This window comes from Corythoichthys intestinalis, chromosome 8 (assembly GCF_030265065.1).
Source record: "Corythoichthys intestinalis isolate RoL2023-P3 chromosome 8, ASM3026506v1, whole genome shotgun sequence".
NCBI lineage: Eukaryota > Metazoa > Chordata > Actinopteri > Syngnathiformes > Syngnathidae > Corythoichthys > Corythoichthys intestinalis.
The window spans coordinates 22,295,178-22,321,744 of NC_080402.1; the positions used below are offsets into that span (position 1 = coordinate 22,295,178).

The following is a 26,567-nucleotide window of genomic DNA, read 5'->3' on the forward strand; positions in this document are numbered from 1 at the left end:
TATGATCGTAAGAAAAACATACACGGAGTACAAAGATGCTCTGACGTGGCAAATCTCAGAGGAATGTTATAATACTGGAAGGCTGGGTTAACTGGTTAAACAATATTTCCATGATAGGACAAAATACCGTATTGGCCGAATATAAGACGGCCCTGATTGTAAGATGACCCCCTCTTTTTCAAGACTCAAGTTTGAAAAAAGACTTTTTGAACACCATATTAATTTTTATACAGAAAACAATTACAGTACATCTGAAACAAATGATTATAACAATATATTTGAGAGAAAAATCATGTTATTTTGCTTCATTCAAATCTTAATATTTGAACATTTAAATATGTAAACTAAAGTGCAATCACATTTGTAAATGAATGGCTTCTGTTTTTTAAATGCAAACAAACCAATCTATTGTGATAAAACAACAAAATTGCAATAACTGCATTAACCATCAAAGTGAGGTCTAAGTGGGGTAATCTAAAATAGACCGGAAGTGACCCATAAATGTGCCAAAATCAACTCGACGTGACCTGTAAATGGACTAAAATGTACTTTGTGTTTATTTTGGGGCATTTACAGGTCACTTCCTATTTAATTTGAGTCGCTACTTATTCGTTCCCGGGTTACTTCATGATCCGTAACCCAAAATCAACATTAAGGGACCTATAAATGAACCAGAATCAGCAGGAAGTGACTGAAAATGAACAGCAAATTAAGTGAACTGCTCAAAAATAAAATCCTACTGGCTTGTTTTTCTGTTTATTAGTTGTATCGTAGAATAATTTCCTTACCGATGTATCGATAATGGTTGTAGCGCCATATCGTGAGATCATCGTTATCGTGAGCCTTCTATCTCAAATCGCAACCCTACTGCCTATAATGAGACCGTGGAGATGTACGAGGATGAAGCAGAAAAACATTAATATATAGTTTTAAATCAAAAACCTGATCCTTGTCACCTGATTCTTTCGATGAATGCCACAATCAGTCCGATTTCCGATAACGAGATAGGATTGGGGACATCCATAATTTACATAATGCCGTTTAATCCAGGTTTAATGTATAAGAAAGGGATGCAGGATCTGCACACTTGCTGCTTTTATGAAGTAAAACAAAAGTTTAAAAAAAACCAAAAACACTTGCACATCCTGCAATTTGATTATTGTGCATGCACACATTACGATGGCGATGTTTAAACAATATATTGTGCAGGCATACATTGGTGTCACCACCCTTCCATCCAGGGTATTGAATTGAAGACACTAATTGTTGAAGCTTTGTATGTAGCTTTGTTTGTTGTACAGCTTCAGCTGGTCAATAGTCCAGGGTCTCCGTTGCTGTATTTTATTCGCCATAATGCGCCACATTTTTGCAATGGGAGACCGATCTGAATTATTAGCTAATCTAGTAACACGTGCAGAATGTTGTTCGTCATTGTCTTGCTGAAATAGGCAGGGGCGTATATTATAAAGACATCGCTTGAATGGGAGCATATGTTGCTCCAAAACCTTTATGTACCGTTCAGCATTAATAGTGCCTCCACAGATGTGTAAGTTTTCAGTGCCATTGGCTCAACACAGCTCCTTACCATCACAGGTGCTAGCTGTTGAACTCTGGATCCATAACAGTCCAGATGGTTCTTTGTCTTTGGCCCGAAGGACAGGACGTCCCTTTCCAAACTTCCAAATTTGAAATATGGACTTCTTAGAACACAGAACACTTCCCCACTTTGCATCAGCCCATCTTAAGATTAGTTTGGGGCGAGAGAATCTAGCGGCGTTTCTGCATGTAGTTAAGTAACGAGTTTTAGGTTGCACTTATGGATGTAGCACCAAACTGTATTTACTGACATTGGTTTTCTGAAGTGTTTATGTGTGTATATATACAGTGGGGCAAATAAGTATTTAGTCAACCACCAATTGTGCAAGTTCTCCTACTTGAAAAGATTAGGGAGGCCTGTAATATTCAACATTGGTAAACCTCAACAGACAGAATGTGGGGGGAAAAAAAACAGAAAATCACATTGTTTGATTTTTAAAGAGTTTATTTCCAAATTCTAGTGGAAAATAAGTATTTGGTCACCTACAAACAAGCAAGATTTCTGGCTGTCAAAGAGGTTTAACTTCTTACGAGGTCTAACGAGGCTCCACTCGTTACCTGTATTAATGGCACCTATATTAACTCATTATCGGTATAAAAGACACCTGTCCACAATCTCAGTCAGTCACACTCCAAACTCCACTATGGCCAAGACCAAAGAGAAAAAAATTGTAGACCTGCACCAGGCTGGGAAGACTGAATCTGCAATAGGTAAAACGCTTGGTGTAAAGAAATCAACTGTGGGAACAATTATTAGAAAATGGAAGACATACAAGACCACTGATAATCTCCCTCGATCTGGGGCTCCATACAAGATCTCACCCCGTGCCGTCAAAATGATAACAAGCACGGTGAGCAAAAATCCCACAAACACACGGAGGGACCGAGATAATGACCTACAGAGAGCTGGGACCACAGTAACAAAGGCTACTATCAGTAACACAATGCACCGCCAGGGACTCAAATCCTTCACTGCCAGACGTGTCCCCCTGCTGAAGCCAGTACACGTCCAGGCTGCTCTGCGGTCCACTAGAGAGCATTTGGATGATCCAGAAGTGGAATGGGAGAATGTGTTATGGTCAGATGAAACCAAAATAGAACTTTTTGGTAGAAACACGGGTTCTCGTGTTTGGAGGAGAAAGAATACTGAATTGCAACCGAAGAACACCATACCCACTGTGAAGCATGGGGGTGGAAACATCATGCTTTGGGGCTGTTTTTCTGCAAAGGGACCAGGACGACTGATCTGTTTAAAGGAAAGAATGAATGGGGCCCTGTATCGTGAGATTTTGAGTGAAAATCTCCTTCCATCAGCAAGGGCATTGAAGATGAGACGTGGCTGGGTCTTTCAGCATGACAATGATCCCAAACACACAGCCAGGGCAACAAAGGAGTGGCTTCGTAAGAAGCATTTCAAGGTCCTGGAGTACCTAGCCAGTCTCCAGATTTCATCCCCATAGAAAATCTGTGGAGGGAGTTGAAAGTCCGTGTTGCCCAACGATAGCCCCAAACATCACTGCTCTATGGAGGAATGGGCCAAAATACCAACAACAATGTGTGAAAAGCTTGTGAAGAGTTACAGTAAACATTTGGTCTCCGTTATTGCCAACAAAGGGTACATTACAAAGTATTGAGATGAACTTTTGGTATTGACCAAATACTTATTTTCCACCATGATTTGCAAATAAATTCTTTAAAAATCAAACAAAGTGATTTTATGCTGTTTTTTTCACATTCTGTCTCTCATGGTTGAGGTTTACCCATGTTGACAATTACAAGCCTCTCTAATATTTTCAAGTGGGAGAACTTGCACAATTAGTGGTTGACTAAATACTTTTTTGCCCCACTGTATCTTTTACACAGTGATGATGGTATATAATGCAGTGAAGGATCAAATGTTAGGCATTCAACGTTGGTTTTTGGCTTTGCAGTTTTCATTCAGTGATTTCTCCAGATTCTCTGAATTCCCTAAATTCCTTGCAATTGTACGTTGAGAAACATTGTCCTTAAACTGTTTGACTATTTTCTCACGCACTTGTTCACAAAGGGATGGGCCTTGTCTCATCTTTGCTTGTTAATGACTGGGCAATTAAGAAAAGCTCCTTATACCCAGTCATGGCACTAAACTGTACCCAATTAGCCTCTTTACCAATGGGATGTTCCAGACAAGTGTTTCATGAGCATTCCTTCATTTTCTCAATCTGTTTTGTCACCCATCCCAGCTCTTTTGGAACATATTGCAGATATAAAACTCTGAGATTATGTTCTAAAAACAACCAAGTTTATCTATTTGAACATTAAATAGATTTTCTTTGTAGTTTATCCAATTAAATATAGGTTGAACATTGTATTCTTTTGTCAATTATGTTTAACATAACGTATGAACGTCACTGGAGTTGGGGTCCCACATCAATTGGAAAATATGAACAAAAATGTAAAATGTACACATGCCCTTTAGGGTGTCACTGTGAGAAGCATCTGGTTTTAGTGGAACACTTCACCTTTGAGTGACTGATTGAACAACTGCTGCTGCCGCTGCTTTGCCAAATATTGTCTCACTGCAATTGATTCTATTTCGTCAATAGAGGGATTTATCTGTGGACACCATAATCAATCAAACAATTGTTCTGATCCTGACTATAGCAGTGGGCCCAAGATGTTACTGATCAAATCAATTACTGAAGCTGGTGCACTTGACCTATTATGGTCAAAAAGCAAGAAATGAACAGCATGATATCAGCTGATGTGATTCAAGTGGCGGTGTAGTGTGTAAGTGAATACTGATTAGAACATCTTCCTGACAGTTTTGAGGTTGTCATTCCTGTGCCAGAAAAAAAGATAGACAACACCATGAACTGGTCACCAGTAGGGTTGGGCATCGAGCATCGATGGGATCCAGGACTCACACTCCGATTCTCCCGGAACCGTTCGAATTTTTAAATTTCGATTCCATGTTTCGATGCCCTAACCGCCGATCGGAAAAAAATAGCTGCCAAACACCGCGAAGAAGAAGCCACATGAAGCGTGTGTTTGTGCCTTTCAAATTGATTTCAACTATGGACACGGTGCAACAGTGCCCAAAAGTTTGGCTCAACTTCACTAAGAAAAATGACCAGTCAGATCAGTGCAACATTTGCAACACAGCTATAACATGCAAAGGTTGCTGAATGACCAATATGATTAAACACCTCCGGCTTCATGGAATACAAGGGCCAAGTAGTGCATAGCTGAGTGCCGTGTATTTGACATGCGGTGCTGGTCCTCTAACCAGTGAAAACCAGGTAAGTAAAACAATAAATTAGGTCTGTCTTCTGCTGCTCCCACGACCTGACCCTGGATTAAGGGGTAGATGATGGATGGATGGAAGAGTACGAGAATAAGTCGTATTACTGCAAGAGACACTATCCGTCCAGAATGCTCACGCTTACTGCCTGAGAAGGCAGATATGATTATTTTCCTTCACAAAAACTGTTTCTGATCTTATACCCGCTGCAAATCTGGACTGGGTTTTACAAGTTGTTTTTTTTTGTTTGTTTGATTTTCTGCACCCGGTTAGCCCTTTAGCAGGAGCTCAACAACATGTAAAAATGCCTGCAGCATAAGACACTCTAAACATAGGCAAAAGAATATGTGTAAATGTTTTCTCCGTGAGCTTTTGAAAAGTAAACACCTTGTGAAAGTGCACTCCTGTGGAAAGAAACATTGATCATATCAAGTCAAAAATAGACCTTTACAGAAATTCATAACTAATTGAAAGTTCATATAATTTAAAAACTAATCAAGAAGTTAAGAAATTAATATAAACTATGCAATTGTTTTTGACCGTCTATTGTAAAACAATCGGAATCGAGAATCGTTTGGAACCGGAATCGAAATGTGGAACCGGAAACGTTCAAATTCAAACGATGCCCAACCCTAGTCACCAGTCAGTCACTTGGAACATACAGAGATGGACCCGTGCTTCCGCACACATTTGCACCATCATCTAATAAGAACTCAATCCATGTTGCCTGTAATGAAGTGCAGAGATGTACTACTACATCACCAATGTCATGATGCAGACAATATAAATAAAATGAATACAAGCTCATGGTCACCCCCACAACTGCCTTTTCAGAACTTCACCACACACAGGGTAATGTCTGGTTGTGTGTAAAGACTTGTATACTGTATGGTATGTACTGTATGTCTTAGTGTTGTTGTAAAAATAAATTAACATGTAATCATTTGGTTTAAAAAAAAAAAAAACAAAAAAACAATAGAACAAAAACTACATACTTGTGCGAGTAGGGAAAATAGTTTATAGAGGAAAAAGACCATTATTTGTGTGTAGGGCTGCAGCTATCGATTTTTTTAGTAGTCGATTAATCTATCAACTTGTTAGTTCGAATAATCGCATAATCGGATGAGGAATATTTAATGGTTTTCATAATAGATTTAAGGAGATGTGAAACAAAGGCTTGCTAAGATTGCACTTTAAAAAGAGCATTAAATGTGAATAAAAAATAAAATTCCAGAGTGTTTCTTTAAACGATGCACTTTCATTTAAAAATAAATTAAAATACCTGAAGTTAGCCTCAAACGGTATAAAAAAAAATAAAATGAGGATCTAAGTACAACAAAAGAACAATTGGCTAACTTGCATAGCAAACGTCCGCTAGCTTAAATGCTATAAAATTAGGGCTTCAACTAACGATTATTGTCATAATCGATTAATCGGGTGATTAATTAAAAGATTAATCGATTAGTCGGAGAAATGTCACTTATTTCAATTACCTTCACAGTTGATGTTGTTTTAGTCATGTTGTAAGTAACGAAGACAAAATGGATGACTATTTCCTTGAAAAATAATATTTTATTACAGCTTCCTGACTTAATTGTTGTCTACAACTGTATCGATTCTCAAATTCGTTGGCGATTTTAATCGATTAGTTGTTGCAGCCTTATTAAGAAGCTAGTTTATGTCCGAAAATTGGCGAAAATGGGAATTGTGGTTTTCCAAACTAAAAGCAGATTTTTGTTCGTCCAAAATATAACGAAGAAATCTGTTATTTACAACTGAGAACTTATATATATGTCATAATTTCAAGAGTTTAGACAAGTTTAAGGTGAAGAAGGTCCTAAACTATTAATTGGCTAACAAAATTGTTGTCGAGTAATTTGCTAATCGATTAGTTGTTGCACCTCTACTTTATGATGAGAAGGAGTGACATTGCGTTAGACTTCATTTTGACCTGAAAGAGTTCTTCAAAGAAACCTATGAAAAGTACAAAAAAATGTTTTATGAACCTTTTTAAAAGGGCTTACCCCACTTGTAAATAAAAAAGTATACGACAACAGGCTTCTCATATGTTGCAGGATTTTGTTAATTTTAATTTACAGTTGCCTCAAGCTACTCTCATGGTTGCAGGAGTGAAAAGAATTTCTGGCTGCACAGATTCTTCAGTTGACTAATATCTGTCACTTATGTGCCTTCATTCCAGATGCTGCTCTGGGTTGAGCTATCCTAGAATACTGTATGTTTCCCTGTCAAATATGTACTGTATATTGTTGCACACTATAGACTACAGACAGTCAGCTATTCCAGTGTTTCAACAGTGACTAGAATAAGTGGATTTACGCATTTTTTTCTGTTTAAGTAAAAAATGACTACCGTAATTTCCCGAATAGAAGGCGCACCCGTGTATAACGTGCATCCCAAATTTACTTGTAAAATCTAGGGGAAATTATCGTACACGTGTATAACACGCACCCTAATTTTAGCACCAATAAATAGAAGAATACAGGAAAACAGAGCTCGTGTACAAATACAGAAATGTCATTTTACTGACTGGTGAAACACAGCACAAGCATAGCACATCGGTAGTTCAAAACATTACCGTAAACTGACAGTATGTATGGTAATAATATGATTTGACAACTTCTCCAACTTACCAGAATCCAGGAGAAAACTAAACAGATGTGACTTTTCTTTTAGGAGGTGGCGTGGCTCAGTGGTAGAGTAGTTGTCCCCCAACCCAGGGGTTGTGGGTTCAATTCTCCACCCTGATGACCTTGCCTAAGTGTCCTTGAGCAAGATACTGAACCCCACGTTGCTCCTGGTGCTGCGTCACCAGTAGGTAGATGGCGAGATAGTGTAAAGCGCTTTGAGCGCCTTGAAAGGTGGAAAAGCGCTATATAAGTATAACACCATAACACCATTTAAAGGCTGCTGTATAACTTGCTCGTTTTATCATGATGAATAAATGTTTCTTCCATGGATTGATACGGTAAAATAAAAGTGAGGACTAAAGTTGGAAATCGGAAAGAGCGCATCGCTGTACACTGTAACAAGAGGAACTATTGTTATTTGGGTTTGCGTTTCCCGAGGGACAGATATAGTTGACGGACACAGGAAGTCTGTGTTTTGTTAAGTTTGTTATGGTCCGAGTTGCCGAGTTGCAATAAACGTTGACTCAAATGAGTTCAAGAAACTAGATTCTGTGCTTTATGAAGAGTGAAAAAAGCATAATTTAACACGGACAAAATCATTCGACCAATCAGAGTGAAGTATTACCGAAACAAAATGGTGACATCATGTACCGTAATGGTTGGCAACGGATCGCCGCATACGTTTTCTTCAACACAACATGGCCGTGTCAATAAAAAAAAAACTTTCTTCATATATATATATATATATATATAATATATATATTTGTCTCCATCCCTGTACCCGTGTATAATGCGCAACCATGATTTTACAAGTTAGTTTTGGGGGAAAAAAGTGCGCGTTATATTTGGGAAATTATGGTAAGTCCATTATTTTACTCTGATAGAGTTGAATTTTACCACTTGCATTCAATGGGTAAATAAAACCCATCCAAGTTAGAAAAAAAAGCTTTGGGCGTGGGTTGGTGGTTTGGGCTAAAATAACATATATCAATATAATAAATACATCACAACAGTTGTTCATAAATACAATCCAAATCCAATTTCAAAGCACACTCTCTTGTATGACAATTTACAATTTGAATGTGAAATTGTGTTGAAAGGAGGGACTAAGCTATTATATGAATGGTTCCATGAGTGTGGTTTCTTTTATAAAAAGAAATGAGACAACTTTACGATCTAAAAATAACTCATGTGCAAATATGCTTCTCCAAAACACAATACAAACGGACACTTAAGACACTGATCATCATAATTGCTCAGCTGCTAAGTAGTAACAGCTCATCAACAAAGAATGCAAACAACACAATTGGCTTCATTTACTCATCTCTGATAGAGGCACACTGGATCCAACCGCACAAAAGACAATCTAACTCTCGACACTTGGTAATATTATTGATTCAGCAACCCAACTTGAGTGTAGCAGTGAACTCTCTCTCTCTCTCTCGCTCGCTCTATTCACTGGCATGGGCACACAGCCTCACATTACACACAAACAAGAACCCAAATGTGACTGCTCATAGCTGCCACCTTTTTTGTTGCAGTCCTCTCTCATGCTTTCTGGCCGTCTCTTCGATCATTAGTGGTTACATGTCTACTGAACAAAGCCTCGAGTTCGAAAGCAAGAGCTAAACACAACGCTATCGGATTTGGAAACAAACCTCAATGCCGTCAACTCTTAGCCTCTCTTAAAATAGAGCTGCTGCCAGCTAACCACCAGCACCTCCTCCTCTTCTTCCTCCTCCTCCTCCTCCAGCCCCCACTACACACCCTTTGAGGTCTCATTCTCCAGAAATGGTGCCTCCAAAGCGTTCACTTATTTTACAAGTGACATTATGGAAAGGCATATCTATTTGCTACTGTGGTTGGGCCACAAATGGGATTTGTCAATCATTGCAGCCAGCAATAAAACTGTAAATAAAAAAGGGGTGACTGAAATTATATGTTCAGGAAAGAACATTTTAGGAAGCTTTTACAAATGTTGGCTCACCTTCAGTATTTGCAGGTGTTACATAAAGATTATGATGAAATAATGAGAAAGACAAGAGGAACATAATGTAACCTCTTGGAAAAAAAATAAATATTCAGTCCACACAATTTGCAAATTTTCTACTGTGGAATGTGATTTTGGCTTTAATGTTGATGTGTGGTGACGTGCAATGAATTACATTCATGCTTCAGAAGCTCGGAAAGCTGCCCCATTTAGTTTTCAGCAGATTGAAATTGGGTCTATATGTCATATTATAGAAAGGATATATTCGCACCAGGTCAAATTGATGTTAATCCGGTAATCCCTTTAATGTGGAAACTGGATTCCCTCCTAATGGGTGTTTGCTAGGGCTTAAGAGTCCTCATCACCAAAGGTAGGTACAGGCCACACTGAAACACATTAGGGTTTTTAAAAAGTGATTCACATACCGTAATTTTTGGACGATAAACCGCTACTTTTTTCTTTTGTAATCCTGCGGTCTATAGTCCAGTGTGTCTTATTTGTTGATTTATTTGGGTTATAGGTAACACTTTATTTGACACTATCATGGATATTACTGAATGCTTAGGACAGATGTCATGAAGTGTCATCCGGCAAATTATGTCACTAACTCCATTTATGTCCATTTATGTATTTTACTTCCATTCAAAAGTGAGATAATTTGCCGGATAACACTAAATGATATCTGTTATAAGCATTCATTAATGCTCATGACAGTGTCATATCATAATTATGATTGTCTAATGACAGTCTTATGGCACCACTGTCAAATAAAGTGTTACCAAATACCATAACTAGCAATTAATGAAACAACTAGAACATTAACTGAAGAAATAATTAGCACAGAACATGAATTTTGATTGTTTACATCTGTAGCGCTGCAATGCATGCTAGGAGGCATGTCAGACAACAACAGTGTTGACAGCAGGTGGCAGTAGAGGTTGACTGTCTCCCCCAGGGGTGCATTGATGGCTAAATGAAGCTTCTTGAAGCAATGAAGCTTTGCAGCCATTCGGTTCAAGGCTTCATAGTGGTTCATTTTTCTTATGACAGCCGCTGTCAAATCAAGTGTTACCATTTAATATCTTTTGGTGTTAATATCCCATAATACAGCTGCGGCTTATAGCCCGGTGCAGCTTATCTATGGACAAATGTCATTTGCGTGTCAAATTTGGTGGGTGGCGGCATAGGCGGAGTTCAGCAATAAAATAATTTACAAGAATATTTATAATAAGTTGACAATGAGCGTTTTTTTTTTTGGTTTCACCTCATTCTCGAGGGGAATTCTAAATCAGGCTGTTTAGGCAATACGTTTCACCAAGATCATCATCCATTGAATATGGTACACCCCCCGGTGTCGTGCCAATGTAGTTACCCCATTCAAAAATTGTATCCCTTGGGCAGATCAATATGGAGGTAGAATTGTGTCTTTATTATTCAATCAAAAAAAGTTGCATCAATAAAAAAAAAACTTCAATCAAAATATATATATTTTCAACCCCCCCAAAAAAGTTACTTCAGTCAAAAAAAAAATGTGTTTGAATGCAAAAATAAATTTGAAACTCAAATAACTAAAAAAAAATGTGAAAGCTATTTTTCTTTGAATTTTTTTTTTTTTTTTTTGAATGAAGTCGTTTTTTTTTTTTTTTATTGAGGCAACTTTTTTGATTGAAGTAATGTTGATTTGTGTTTGGGCCACACATTGACTAGGACATTTTTGTCTTTATTATTCATTCGAAAAATAAGTTGCTTCAAAAAATACATATTTTCAAAAAGAAAAATCACTTCAATCAAAAAAAGAAACATTTCAATCATAGACAAAGTTTTTGAATGCGAAAAAATACATGAGATTGAAAAAATTGCATTTGCCCACTTAATTTTTCATTGAAAAAGTTTTCTTTGATTGAAGCAATCCTTTTTGTGTTTGGGCCATATTATGGATAGGACACTTGTGTCTAAATCATTCAATCCCCCCCAAAAGTTGCCTAAATCAAAAAAAAAAAAAAATTCTAAGAAAAAAATCATTTGAAAAATACAATTGCCCTCCCCTAATTTTATTTTGAAAATTATATGCAAAGCAAATGACCGTCTAAGGTGGTAGTCACGTGATGTTCGAAAAATCATTTTGACCCATTATTAAAAAAATGTTTTTGTTCATTTCATTCATTTTTATTTCAGTTTTATTGCTTTGCAACTATATATATATATATATATATATAGGAAAGTCAATTACATGCAATTACACTTTTCGGCCACCTGGCCCCCCCTTAAAATCTGCTTATGGGTGGCTGCTTATAATCAGGTGTGCCATATAGTGCGAAAATTACAGTAATTGGAATGTCATAGTGAGATGTTCTTGTCTCAAATGCTAATTTATGACTGGAACTCTTATGTTAAGATCAGGAAACGTTGCTGAATATTGGTAGTCTACTTCAAACTCTGTTTATTCTCAGACTCGCAGACTACTTGCGCCTTAGATTGCTATTATAAGATGGCTTTTCCGGCAGACTCTCGGGTTTCCCCCCACTTTTAATTAGAACATAGGAAATACTATGGTGGTTATCTCAATATAGTGATTACTCCTTTAAGATTTGGGCTACTTTCTATGGTCTTGGTTTGATTCCGAAAGCAGAGTAGACATCTGTAATCACACAACAGAAGTTTGGTTCATAGCTTGAGCACAGCAGTTTGGAATGTTGTGTTCTCCACGCGAAGTGGAGTGAGAACTACCAAAGTTGTAAATAGTGATATTCGAGGTATAACAATTGTATAAGATATAGTTTTGCACATCTCTAGGCAATCAGGGCTACACCCGTTGTCATACAAACAAACAAGGCCCATTATCATCTGCCATAGATTCGTCAGTACATTTCTGGTAATGCATGATGGGTAAATAAATATACAACACGTGTCACAGTTTGGGCCTGTGCCATAGTGCCACTGCTGCTAATGACAAAAGAGGAAACTGGAAGCAGACAGAGGCGAAGAGATAATTCCCTCCGGAATTTCTTGGGGAGGGAGGAATGGCACGCAGGAAGTGGACAGAATTTGAATGCGGCCAGCCAGGACAACCAGGCAGGAGCGTCACAGACTCCGGCGCCAAAGGTCCCGCCCCCTGATTCACATCCACTGTCACTGTTAGTTACATTCCATAGAAGTTGTCATTGTCATTCTCTTAGTCATCTTCATTAAGAAAAATATGTCTACTCAGTCTTCTAAAAATAGATGCGTGTATGTTATTTCTTGTCATTCATCATATATACTGTACTTATTTTTCTGAGAATGTTTGCATTAAATATAGTGATTATTATCAAATTTCTATGATTAAAAACCATAACTATAGTATATGTCGGTAAAAAACAAATTGCACCAGTGTTAGTTGTAAGTAACTCAAACATGAATTATTTAACGATACTAATCCCTTCATTATCATATTTTATATCCAGAAGCAGTATTTCAACATGTCAAAATGAGAAAATTCAGGTTTTTTTTTTTTTTAATGTTGTCTTTAGTGGAGTTTTATTCTTTTTGAAACCTGCACCTAGGAAATACTACACCGGGGGTCATGAATTAAAAATCCTCTGGGTACGAAATTAAAAAATTACATCAGTCTCGGGTCCGGAAATATTTTTAATGCTTCTTTTTTTTTCCCAAAAATACAAATGTATCTTTACGTGGCCATGCTGATAATTACAACATTCAAAAATGTAAATAAAATATAAAAAATAAATTTATAGTAAGTAATAAATAATATTTAATAATAATGAATTAATAGATAATAAAACGATCATATTGAGCCCTTAATTCCGCTATTTTTGAGAACGGATGGCAGAGTTCATAGGGAAACTTTGCGAAAAAGCTGCATGCTTCGTCTCATAGTGCCTTTTCAAATTGCTGCTTTTTACAAGCGCTACCATTGTTCGGCCATTCCTTACTACGCGGCGAAACGTCTACACAACGCTCAGCGCGCTTGCGCAAGCATCCGCACGCATGCACACATCGGTACTCACTATTTTTGTTTTTATTTAGTTTTTTTAGAACCTTTTCATTGCCTCAAAAATACTTTTTGCATGTATTACCTTCTCATACTTTTAACCATTGTGGTTTTTTGTGTTAGCTTTGAAACAGTTAGTGACGAAGCGTATTTAAACTGTCCTTATAATGTATAACTGCATTTAAGTATTTTCTTAAGGCATGTTTAGTACGTTCTGCTTGTATGCATCCAAACAAAACAAGTTTAGCGCGCACGGTAGTACTTTGGGTGTCAAATTCGACTAATGTAGGACGTTTCGCCGATGTAGCAGATTTTGGCAGAACACCGTCTCTGAACAGATGAGGCTTAGCGGTCTTGTGCTGCCACCAGGTAAAATGAACAAAAATGTGTTGGTCTACTCCTCCTTAAACACTGTTTTCTGCATCAATCTTGCGTAGTTATGAGCACGCCATTTGCCGTACCTTTTCGCCTCTTCCTCCAACTTCATTCGGCTCAGTTTTTGGCTGTCACTCCGCGAAGTCTGGAAAGCGAGCGTGAGACATGCTGTTCTAAAAATCACTTTCAAATGCTTCACTCCCATTGGCTGGCTCACACGCGTCACCGCTAAGGTTTTTGTTTGTTGCCCAACTCCGCTCTGCAAACCCGCGGGAAAAAAATGATTTTTGTTGTTGCAACGTGTATTAGTCCGGACAGCTTGAGATCCGGTCCAGATGGCTTGGGGGTCCGGAACCGGACCGAGGTCCGCGGTTCCGTGACCTCTGTACTACACCAAAGTATTATATACTACCGTAATTTTCGGACTACAAGCCACTACTTTTTTCCCCTCATTTTGAATCTTATAGTCCAGTGTGGCTTATTTGTCGATTTATTTGGGTTTATAAATAACATCTAATTTGACAGCAGCCTCATAAGACTGCTGTAAGACCATCATAATTACGAAATGACACTATCATGGGCATTAATGAATGCTTTTGACGGTTGTCATGTAGTGTATCCGGCAAATTATGTCACTTACTCCATTTATGTCCAGCTTGGATCTTTTACATCCATTCAAAAGTGAGATAATTTGCCGAATGACACATTGACATCTATCATAAGCATTCATTATTGCTCATGGCAGTGTCATGTATAGTTATGATGTTCTTATGACAGCCTTATGGTGCCACTGTCAAATAGTGTTACCAAATACCATAACTAGCAATTTATGAAACAACTACAACAATAATTGAAGAAGTAATTAGCACAGAACATGAATTTAGATTGTAATTGACATCTGTAGCACTGTCTAATAAAGTGTTACCGGTTAATATCTTTTGGTTTAAATATCCCATGATACAGTGAGGACAGCTGCAGCTTATATACCAGTGCGGCTAATCTTTGAACAAATACTGTTTTCGTGTCAAATTTGGTCAGTGGCGGCTTATAATCAGGTGCGCCTTATAGTCTGAAAATTACGGTAATACTGAAACCAATCAAAATTCAACTAATACGTTCAATTAAAATGAAATCTAATAAAAACTAGCAAATACAGTCCAAAAACTAATCAATTAAAACTGTTCTAGAGAAAAAAAATAAAAACAAACTTGTTTCATATTCTTCACATTGACAAAAAGCCTGATGACGTGTCTACAAGAGTAGGTTAAAACTCTACTGTACATTGTGTCTGCAGACTGCAATTGACATGTAAGACATGCTTATTTAGTGGCAGTCATCACATGAATGTACTGTATTTCCATCCTTGCAGGGGTTCTGCTTGGTGAGCTGTCCCACCCGAGCCGAATTATGCTGCTGGTGAATCCACAGAGCGGGAAAGGACAGGCGCTCACGCTCTACAACAACCATATCCAGCGCATGCTCAACGAGGCCGGGGTCCTGCACACGCTGGTCATCACCGGTGAGTCAGCAAAATGCCAATACGTCCTTGCTCTGGCATTAAAGACTCCTGTACACCAACCTGCGCCATCACCGTGTCAGTCCAGCAATCTGACTGCCAAGCCAATAGCCCAGGCTGATTTCCGCCAACAGAATGCCTTATTGTGTTTTTAGGAAGTAAGGTGTTCCTAACCTTCTACACACACAGCATGTGAGGTTTTCCTTACTTTCTACACAGATAGCAATTGTTTTTAGTAGCTCAGCCTCAGTGGTAAGCAGACTCAACTGTCAAGATGATGGTGTTGGTTTGAATCCAGGTTGAGAGGTGTAAAATGGGAATAGGAGCACAGTTAAATCACCACCACCATTAAAACTGATTACATATGGATCACAGTACAAATATTTTTTTAAATGTTCTACCGTGATTTTAACCCTTTCAGGGACAGTGCTCACGACAGTGGACAGCTGTTCGAAAGTTGACACACTTAAAGGGGAAGTTCTGGATTTTTTACATGTTGACACACTTAAAGGGGAAGTTCTGGATTTTTTACATCAGGCTTAATCTTAGCGTGGGTTTAATTAGTCGGCCAAATTTATTTCAACAAATTCCGTGTAGTTTGTTAGTTTCAGGGCTCCAGAGTGGCTAAGCTTGTGTGAATCAATTGGGCCGTCTTAGCATGCTAATAACATAACAAAAACAACATACGCACACATGTGAATCATCGATGACCCATGCAATCAATAGTGTTGGCTATGGTGTCAGGATAAAGTTATTAAACCTTACCATTGCATGTCAATAATTGCAGTATGAACAGCAACATTTGTAATACAGAAGCTCTGCAGAGGAGCAGGGCGGATTGGTATCACATCGTTTTTTTTTTTAACCGCTGATTTTTTATGTGATAGCCAGCAGCAAGTAACCAGTTTATATTGTTCCTCGTTCTTCATAGGGAATATGCGGAAACTTTCCTTTGGCCATTTCTTGTTTCCACAGCCTCTAAATCAGTGGTTCTTAACCTGGGTTTAGTCTAAGGGGTTCGGCAAATCTAAAGAAACACAGAGAACTATTTTCATACGCTGATTAAATCTAGGCAAAGTGGCTTTTTAGACTAGGTTTTGGACTGGTTTGCTCCCAATTTACAGGCTTAATCCATTTCTTTTAAATGCTATTCCTCGATCTGATGGGAGAAGGAACTGGTTTGCTCAGTAGAAGGTTGACTCGCACTTGGTACGAGGTAAAACAACAGACCGATGGGCAGCGTGGTCTCAAATTTTGACCCGTTTATTTATATATAATTCGGTGGGACAGTAATGTGTTTAAAACTTATCATAATTACTTATTACATTTGAAGTGCTTAAAAAACAGTTATTAAAACGTATATACATAAAGTAAAAAAAAAACATGTCATATACCGTATGTATTTCTTTTCAATGCTAAAACTGACGAAAAACATTGAAAACACACAAAAACAAACAACTTTTTTTGGGGGGGCTACTTCACGGATTTTCACTTATAGCGGCGGGTTCTGGTCCCCATTAATTGCGAAAAACAAGGGATCAGTGTATTTTTCATTCCGTTGTTATTATAATACCTAACCGCTGTTGGTACTGGTGCGACTTATCTTTTTTTTTTCCTTTTTCCTGATAGTTTTTTTTTTCCTCCACTGGTGTGACTTTTAGTCCGAACAATGCCGTATGTTGATGTAATTTCGTCAGAATCTCAGTGATGTAATTCCTAAAAGCTGTTTTGTACCAACTTGGATCAGGGAAACTCACTGACATACTTGAGCGGCTTGATTCTTTTGTTGTTGAAATCTCACTGATCTTCTCCCTAGTGTCCCGAACCACACCGCTACACACAAAGCGTGCCCCTAAACAACTTTACCAAGTGAAATCCTCATGTTTTCATGCTGTCACTGTGCTGATAAACTGCCTCTCATCCACGTGCGTGCACATGTTATGTAACCCATGTGCATGCACAAATTCATACACATACTGTATGGCTAAAGACACAGGAATGAAAAACACACACATTCTCTGTAAATCCCTTTCACTATGATTTGATTTTCTTATCATCACTAGCATCCATATCGGCTGGTGACGGTTATGCAGCACAAAGATTTATGAAGAGCTAGTGTTTGTAATTTTACTGACAAAAAATAAGATCATGATAAGTCATACATCTGTTTGGGATAGAAAATAGAGCAAAACTGCATTGCAGTTGAGTTACTGTTGGGAAACACACTTTTAGGGGGATGGCAGGGATGTACTTTTTGCCATGTTAATCGTAAAGAAGATGGCAGACAATTAGTCGACTTCAGTCGCAAATTTGACTTGCAACTCGACTCGGACTTGAACGGAAAAAAAACGCAGCCTCGGATTTGACTCGCTTGAGCGGGGGGGGGGGGGTCGAGACTCAACTCGATTAGTCAGGCAATAACTCTCGACTCACGAAACAATGACTTGAGACTCGACAAGCTGACGCAAAAAACTTCATTGATTGTTTACGACTTGTGAATGCTGGTTTATTTCCTGTAGACTTTACGTGCATAGTTTGACACGACTAGACATCTGCCGATTACCGGTTTCAAGGAATGAAAACGTCAAGGTTTCAAAACCGCAAAAAAATTTCCATCATACCGTCCCTACGGTATTAGTTATTTTTTATATCCCAAAAATGCATGGAGAAATCCCTCGCATGCAGCTGCAAGGCTCAACCCTCCCCCACAAGTTGTTGCTCAGTGTCAGTGAGTCAGCTGTGCTACACGATGACAGGAGGAGGTGAAACTCCTGAACTTTTTTCCTCCATCGAAGAAAACGAAATCGCTGGTATGGGTATACTTCGGCTACAGAAAAGTTAGACTGCTGCGACTTAGAGGAGAAGGGCCAACCGAAATGTAAAACATGTTTGCAGAGGGTGGCTGCCGAGGAGGCAATACCTCCAATACGAGTTCGCATTTATAAAAAATTAATAGTAAACACTGTCATGATTAGTACTGGTCTTCATCTTGAAATCTATGACTACAGACAAAATACATGTTTACCTTTAATCCAAGGAAAATATTTGGAGTTAATGAAAAAAATTAGCATTTATTCTCAAACTACTAGGCTGAATTAAATTCACACCATTTGTTCAATTAATGTTATTTTCAGTGGCGGTGGTGACTACTGTAAAGTAGGGGTGTATCGAAATGGTGATATATCGTGATACTTTGTATCCCAAAAGGTTATCGATAGGTTATCGATATGCTCCTGCCAAGAATCGAGATATCGTTTTAAAAAAGGTGTCAATGTCTAAAAAAAAAAAGGAACCAACAAGTTGCTACCAAAATCTTCCACCATAATAGTGTCTCTTAACTCCAAGGCTGCATTGATGGTGCACGACGCCCAATCCATTTAGACTGGGAACTACAGCTGCAGCTATCAATTATTTTAGTCGTCGATTAATCGAACCATTAGTTCGAATAATCGGTTAATCGGATAAGGAACATTAGAAATTAAATTACCTGAGCTGAGCCTCAAACGGTGTAAAAAATAAATAAATGTGGATTATGTTCAACAAAAGAACAATTGGCTAACTTACATGGCAAAAGTCCACTAGTTTAAATGCTATAAAATGCTAACTTTTTTACAATGCTCTTAACAAATGTTTCATACACATATTCCAACAAAAAATAGGCTAAATATACCTAAACTAAATTATGAATGCATGAAAAAAAAAAAAAATCAGCTCAAACAAAAACAAAAACAGCTCATGTTGGTCTGTTTTACGAAATTTCCAGGTCACACTTTTGCGAAAGAAATTTTGTTTACGGGTTCGCAGTGAGTCAGTAACAGGCCCATTTTTGCGAAATATACAATGTTAAATGTAGAAAAAGGAAGAAAGCAAGAACAACAACGCCAGATATAGATTGTCACTTCTAAAATCCCCGCGCTACTGTTAAAGTACACAAGATATTCCTTTGAGCAATCAAAACTCTTACCGTTGACAAGCGGGCGGAGAGCCGACACCCCGGTTGAGCTGCAGAGGAATATTAGCTAGGCGTCCGTATACTAACCGTAGCAGACTCTAACGACTCTAAAGACTCTAACCGAAGAGGGAAATATCCCCAGCTCTTATAGTGGTGCATCACGTGAGGTTTTAGATGTCAGTCCCATATCTCAGATGAGGACGAGCCAATCGCCCCTTGTTACACGTGTTTTGACACATGCTTTGCAATCACACATCACAAAGACGTCGAAGGGCAAGGAAAACAAGGCTACGGTCATAAAAGGGAATCATCTGATTCAAGGTTACAGTCACTAAGGGAATCATCTTCAAGGTTACCGTCACGAAGGGAATCATCACGATATGACGATTCACTCCAGGTCACATTATATTTCTCCCATCATGGTCTTAACAGGCAGCACCTGGATTCAGCCATGTGAAATGAGGCAGACGAGAAGGCAGTGTGTCCACCCAAATCAATAAAACTAAATGCCAACACTTTAAATATAAACCATTAAAACGCCACTTAAATTAAACGAATACTCAAAGCAGCAAAATTTAAATTAGAATCTTTTTTTTCTAATCGAATCCTCGAGTTAATCGATTAATCGTTGCAGCACAACTGGGAATATTCATTCATTCGAAACCAGAGCATTCACATTCATTGTCCGATTTTCAGGGCATTTAGAGGTCACTTGCGGTTCATTTTAGAACATTTATAGGTCATTTCCTGTTGAGTTTGAGTCACTGCCTATAGACCCTACTCACCTACGTCACAAAATGGGCGTGTCGCTGTTTCCGGCCGCCATATTGTACCTCTTTTTCAGACCTATTCTCATTGTTTTCTATTAGTCGAGCAAGTTATAGAGCAATTCATGGAAGCCCCGGTGTTATCTGACGCTGTAAACTCATTGGATCCGTTGCATAAAAGGCGTTACGTGGAAAAGCTTCAGTTTATCCATTCGCCAGATCCGTATTTGATGCCTAAATCGATGTTTTTCGACCCGCTGGCTTCGCCTGACATCTGATACCCACACAAAATCAGCCTATTCTCACGAAAGTTTGAAAAACTTTAAGAGCTTGGAGGCTTATAAATGCTACGTTGCTGGTTAGGTGAAACACGTCCTCGTACACGAAAATTCGGCAGGAATCTTGTGCTCGGAAGGTGAGTTACGAAATTTTCAATTGAAAATCTTTTGTTCTTGCTAACATCCACTGTCAAGTCTAATGTATTTCATGTCATTTGTCAATGGAGCTAGGGCTTTTAATGTTTATATGGTTTAGCGATAGCACTAACTACATACATACGTGTATGTTGTCGGCGATTAGCCTAGCAATGATCTTAATTGTGGTTGTCAGCCCGAAACCCTCTAAATATATATTAAATGCATCTTACCAGATATAAAATGACTACTACATAATCTGTGGTAGTCGTTTGGAGCCCAGTTGTCTCGTCGAATTGCAGCAGTCAATCGCGGCCTCCTCTTCGTGTCTCTCGGAATACGGTAAAAATTCAAGTCTCTCCGTCTATCTTCTCTGTTTTTGCAACCGACCGCCACACACGACTTCACCATTTTGAGTATTAATGTTGACGAGCAGTAAAACGTGCAATAATAGGAAGAATTTACGAAGCGCTAATGCATTTCTATGGCGAGTATGCGGACATCATGGCGCGGGGGCGTGGCTGTGACGTCACGTGAGTAGGGTCTATTCATTTGGGTGATTCCCAGGTCACTTCCTGTTCTGTAACTTCCTGTTCTGTAACTCAAAATTGACAGGAAGTGACCCATAAAATACCCCAAAATCAACAGGAAGTGACTGAAAATCAATAGGTAAATCACCTTCAATGGCTCAAAATTAACCTCATTGCCTGGCACCTATGGCCATAGACGTTCAAACGATTGGACGTCTACTAGTAATAAATGCATTCCAATTCACAGCAGAAGTTTGTTTTCTGTTTATTAGTTGTTTGTAGAATATCCTAGAACGATTTCCTGACCAATGTAACGATAATCGTTGTATCGCCATATCGTCAGGTCATCGTTATCGTGAGCTTTGTATCGCAAATCGTATCGTATCGTGAGGTGACAAGAGTTTCCCACTCCTACAGTAAAGCGTTCAGTACTATACTATGTTCAGTAACGATTATTCCCCAAATAACTCCTTTAAACATTATCCTTAAACTGAGGCTTTATCCTGAGTAAAGTCACTAGAGGTGTTGTTATCTCTGGCTCTGCAAACAGCCAGTGCCTGTCTTCACAATAACCTTTGGGGAATGTATCTTGCAAAAATGATATTCCAGTCACAACTCGAGCATGCCCTGACTTGTCGAGAATAACACAATGAGTTTTTGAATTTATATGAATGCAAATGTGTGCTGCAGCCGTCCCTTGGCATCTGATTAAGATATTAGAGCGGATGGTGTGGTAGTGAGACAGTCATCAGCAGCTGCTGTTATTTGGGAGGTGCATTACTGCAGCTATTAGACAGCTCCTTGCTGCAGAGTGCAAATTCATCCGGAGACTCCAATGATTGATGCGCAATCAGCACCTAAGCACTGAAACGTCTCTGAATGGAAACATTTCACATCTGTTAACGGTGAAGAAAAGAGAAGCCGTTGAGGGATTTTTTTATTTTTTGGGATCTTCTGTTCAATTTGACCACAATTTAAGCCATTTGTATCATCAAAAGTCAGTAGTACAATTTTTTCAACTTTGTCTCTGTGGATGGTAGATATTAAAAATAAGACTTAAAAATTAGTAATTACTATATACATGCTGTTTTTCGCAGTTAATGGGGAACAGAACCCGAAGCGATAAGTGAAAAACTGTGAAATAGTGCAGTTTTTTGCGTGTTCAACGCATTTATTCAGATTTAGCATTGGAAAGATATACATATAAGACATGTTTTTCACTTTTTTTCCTAAAGTATAATTTAAAAATAACTTTTATATGTAAATATGTATTTTAATAAATGTTTTTTAAGCACTTCAAATGTATTAATTATGATAAGTTTTAAACATGTTACTGTCCTATTGATTTATTTTTAAACAAAAATAAAGTAGAAAAATTCTTGTCTTTATTAACTCATTCACTCCCAGCCATTTTCACCAGAGCAAGGCCCTTCGCTCCCAGCCGTTATACTGGATTTTGACTGATTTTGCAAGGCCCACAGAAAATTCTGTTCTATTGCTATATAAACATGGAACCCACCAAAAGAGAAATTAGACTCTTCTTTTAGCAGAAAAAAAGTAAGTTCATATCTTTTTCCATTCTTTAGACATCAGCATTAGAAAATAGCTTAGTTTGAGCAATTTTTCAATTTCTGATTAAAAAAAAAAACGTAGAAATTTAGCTTTTTGTTAAAGCATACATTTCAAACATAACTTTAACACAGCTATGTTTTGCTTTAGTTACATCCCAAACATCTGAATATTTTTTTCCTTTTACAAAATAACAGAAACAACAAGACAAATAGAGCTTTTTTGATAGCAAAGTAACAATTTATTTACACATAACGAACTGAAAGATGACGCTATTGTGGCCGCGACAGCATGTTAAACTTTTACCTCATCATTGCCTGTCTCAAAAAGTTGAATTTTTTTGAGTCTCTGCGGGCTCTGCTCGTGAGCAGCACAGACTCAACGGCATCTAGTGGTCCCGGTCGTTCTGCTCGGCCGTCCAGCGCCTGGCATCCCGGGTGTCCAACCGGTTGTTCTGCTTGGTCGTCCGCTGGCTGGCATCCATTCGGCCGTCTTCCACCGGCGCCCCGGCTTTGCGGCTTGCCGGTTTGTTGCCGTTGAATAGGGTTGCGGGTCTTACCAAATGCGCTACTGCTCTCCAGTGGCCAGTTTTATTGCTTTAAAATGGATTTTCAACTTTGTGCTTTGGGGATAAATTGAGTCACAACCCAGAGATGTTTCTTTTGAAAAACAAGGTAAAAGACGTATAAATAGGTGTTTGGGACACTGAAACAATTAAAAATAGAACGTATTTATACGTTTTTGGGAGCAAATGAGTTAAATGCTTCATTGAATGAGTCCATCCAATGAGCTCAAGCTGCTCACTTACACCCAATGAGTTGCCACAGCAACTGTTTAACAAGTTAAACGATGATTTATGCATGTGGCGCTCTGAAGTTTCACTGGCAAGATCAAACCATAACATCTGTCAATCTTCGTTAACTTTAATTAGCAACTCCAGTGGACTGCCTGACCGAGAAAAGAGCGAGAGTGAGACTCCATGATCGGATCGGGACAGCTCATCTGTGTTTATTTATGTATTTTTTTAATTGATAAAAAAATAAAAATTCCGGAATGGACTGAGGGCACGAAGTTTATTTGTATATCATTTTATATAATTATAAATGCATTTAAAAATGAATACAATGTTAATAAATTCAAAAAACTGAAATGAATAAAGACAGAATTGCCCTCCGGTTAAGGCCCGGAGCTACACTGTAAAGTACATTTCTTTCTTATAATGCAGTATTTAACAAGTGGCATGCTATTGATGGCGCTAGTTGTCCAATTCATTTAAACTGGGAAAATTTAAACTGTATATGGCGGAAAACACGCAGGTGACTTGAAGTTCCCCTCTGAGACTCCCAATTTGTCCAACTTTCAAAATTGTCCGATATGCATGTGTTATACATCGTTGGAAAGCTTAAAATGTCAATTTTCTGGGGGAAGAAAACATTTGAACAGGAGGGCTTTTTTTTTTTTTTTATGTTTTTTAAACAGCAAAACCCTATCTGGAGGTGAGAGCACACGAGAGCAGAATTACAGACGCCATGACTTTAAAGAGACATTATCACGTACTTACCTTGTTTCGATCCAAAAACTCCATGCAGCATGTATAATTGACTGTCAAGACACAGATGTGAATGGCCACAGACGGATTTTATGGGTGAAACACGGTAATATACAGTGCCCTCCATCTCACACAAAAATACACACGGTCCCAGGCTTCAACTGGGACCATGTGCTTTGGTCAGATGAGACCAAGATTGAGCTTTTTGGCATCAAACACTCTAAGTGGGTCTGGCGTGCAACGAAAGATGCGCATGCTGAAAAGCACCTCATACCCACTGTGAAGTATGGAGGGTGGGTCAGTGATGCTGTGGGGCTGTTTCACTTCCAAAGGCCCTGGGAACCTTGTTAGGGTGCATGGCATCATGAATGCTTTGAAATACCAGGACATTTTAAATCAAAATCTGTTGCCCTCTGCCCGAAGCTGAAGATGGGTTGTCACTGGGTCTTTCAGCAAGACAATGACCCTAAACATATGGCCAAATCTACACAGAAATGGTTCACCAGACACAAAATCAAGCTCCTCCCATGGCCATCTCAGTCCCCAGACCTTGTTTTGTTGGCAAAAGGGGGTTGTACAAAGTATTAACACCAGGGGTGCTAATAATTGTGACACACATTATTTGATGTCAAATAATTTTTTCTTATGTGGGATTTTTTTCCCCACTGAATGAATGCACTTGTATTGAAGGTTGGATTTTTCTCTTTTTTTTCCATTAAGGTCCCATATTATTTGAATTAAAAAATATATATTAGAAGCTAAAAAACACATCTTTTTTAGGGGTGCCAATAATTATGGAGGGCACTTTAACAAGGGTCCCGATGCAGAAATCGCAGACATCAAGGAGTGGTCGAGATTCTTTTTCATATATTTACCCTTTTAACCGTTTCTTTTCAATTTTTCTTTGTTTGAAACGATTATTTATCATGTAACATATCAGAGAAAATGTGATAGTAACAAAAAAAATACAATTAAGCGATAGTTATGTGGTAGATAACCGTGACTTTTTTACAGACGCCATTTTTTTCATTGTGACATAATTTGTTTAAAAGTTTAAAATATGTGAGTGAATAATTTTTTAAAAGTCGTTTTTTTTTTGTTTTGTTTTAAATGAAATATGAGACATCAACTAAAGATTCTAAGCTAAAAACAAAAGACATTTTGAATAATAAATATAAATAATTACCTTTGTTTTATGGCTGGGTTGAAACAAAAGCGGTTACGCGACGTCTGTAAACGGGGGTTTCCAGGGTAGAAATAGTTCGGGGGCTTAATGCGCCATGAATCTGCTATGGCAGCATATAGATATGTTGTTCTATCAAACACAACAGTTTTTTTGGCTTAAAATACACCGTTTTCTTTTAAAGAGGAGTGCAAGAGCAGAAACTGCTTTTTCAGTCTTGTCTGTGTTTTCCACCATATGCACATCTTTCAGTAGCATTGACGACGCTCGACGTCCGTTCCATTTTTGACTGGGAGGGACCCCGCTCAGTCAAAAATGGAATGGACGTCTAGCGCCGTCAATGGCAGCCAATGAGTGCCCTTTAGGGGTAAAAAAAAAAAAGTCATAATTTGTGCATAAAAGGATTAAGTACTTGCTTGCTCTTTCCTTGCTTCAGATCTGTATTTCAACCAACTGTGTGAAAATGTGAGATATAATAAGTGCCAACAGCAGTACATAATTTTAGTGTACAAATTGCTACTTATCTTTTTACAGAACGTCAAAACCATGCCCGCGAACTAGTGAGGGAGGCTGACCTATCGCAGTGGGACGCTCTCGTCATCATGTCAGGAGACGGGCTTCTGTTTGAGGTAATGCAAGGCTAAATTCAAATGAAATACCTTATGAGTAAAATAAAAGTGCCTTTTGGTGTATGTGTCTATGTGTTAGGTAATCAACGGTCTACTGGAAAGATCAGACTGGGAGAATGCTATCCGTACACCTCTTGGTATACTTCCTGGTGGCTCAGGCAATGCCTTGGCTGCATCCATACATTATTACGCTGGGTGAGTCATACATGCCGCAACGTTCCTAACCCAGTAATAAATGTATGTTCACGTAAACATAAATTGAGTAAAACGGGACTGTTTTTGAAAGATTTTACTGACAATGAGGTACAAAATTATGTAAAAATCAACTAAAACAACGCTCGCCTTGTCGCCTTTTGTCAATGTGTGTGTAATAATTGTTATCCCCTAAACTGAGTCAATATCCTGTGACCTAAGAGTTCTGAACGGGTGCTGTTGCAAGACCTTCTTAAACTTTCACTTTCTAATACGGCAGCCCATTTTTCTCTAGAATACCTTGATAGTCATTCATTGTATGCTGCAGAAACTCAAAACACCCTGCGCCAGATATAGCAAAGCAGCCCATTACCATAACAGAGC

At 38.4% G+C, this 26,567-nt stretch overlaps 1 protein-coding gene across 1 annotated transcript in view; it reads left to right on the forward strand.

Annotated features, from left to right (window-relative positions):
- Window positions 1-26,567, forward strand: part of LOC130920176 (sphingosine kinase 1-like) — a 61,796-nt gene that overhangs the window by 7,414 nt on the left and 27,815 nt on the right. The window contains exons 2-4 of the mRNA XM_057843155.1: window positions 15,253-15,402; window positions 25,897-25,991; window positions 26,071-26,186. Coding sequence (XP_057699138.1) covers window positions 15,253-15,402; window positions 25,897-25,991; window positions 26,071-26,186 — 361 coding nt within the window. The remainder of the gene's footprint in view (window positions 1-15,252; window positions 15,403-25,896; window positions 25,992-26,070; window positions 26,187-26,567) is intronic.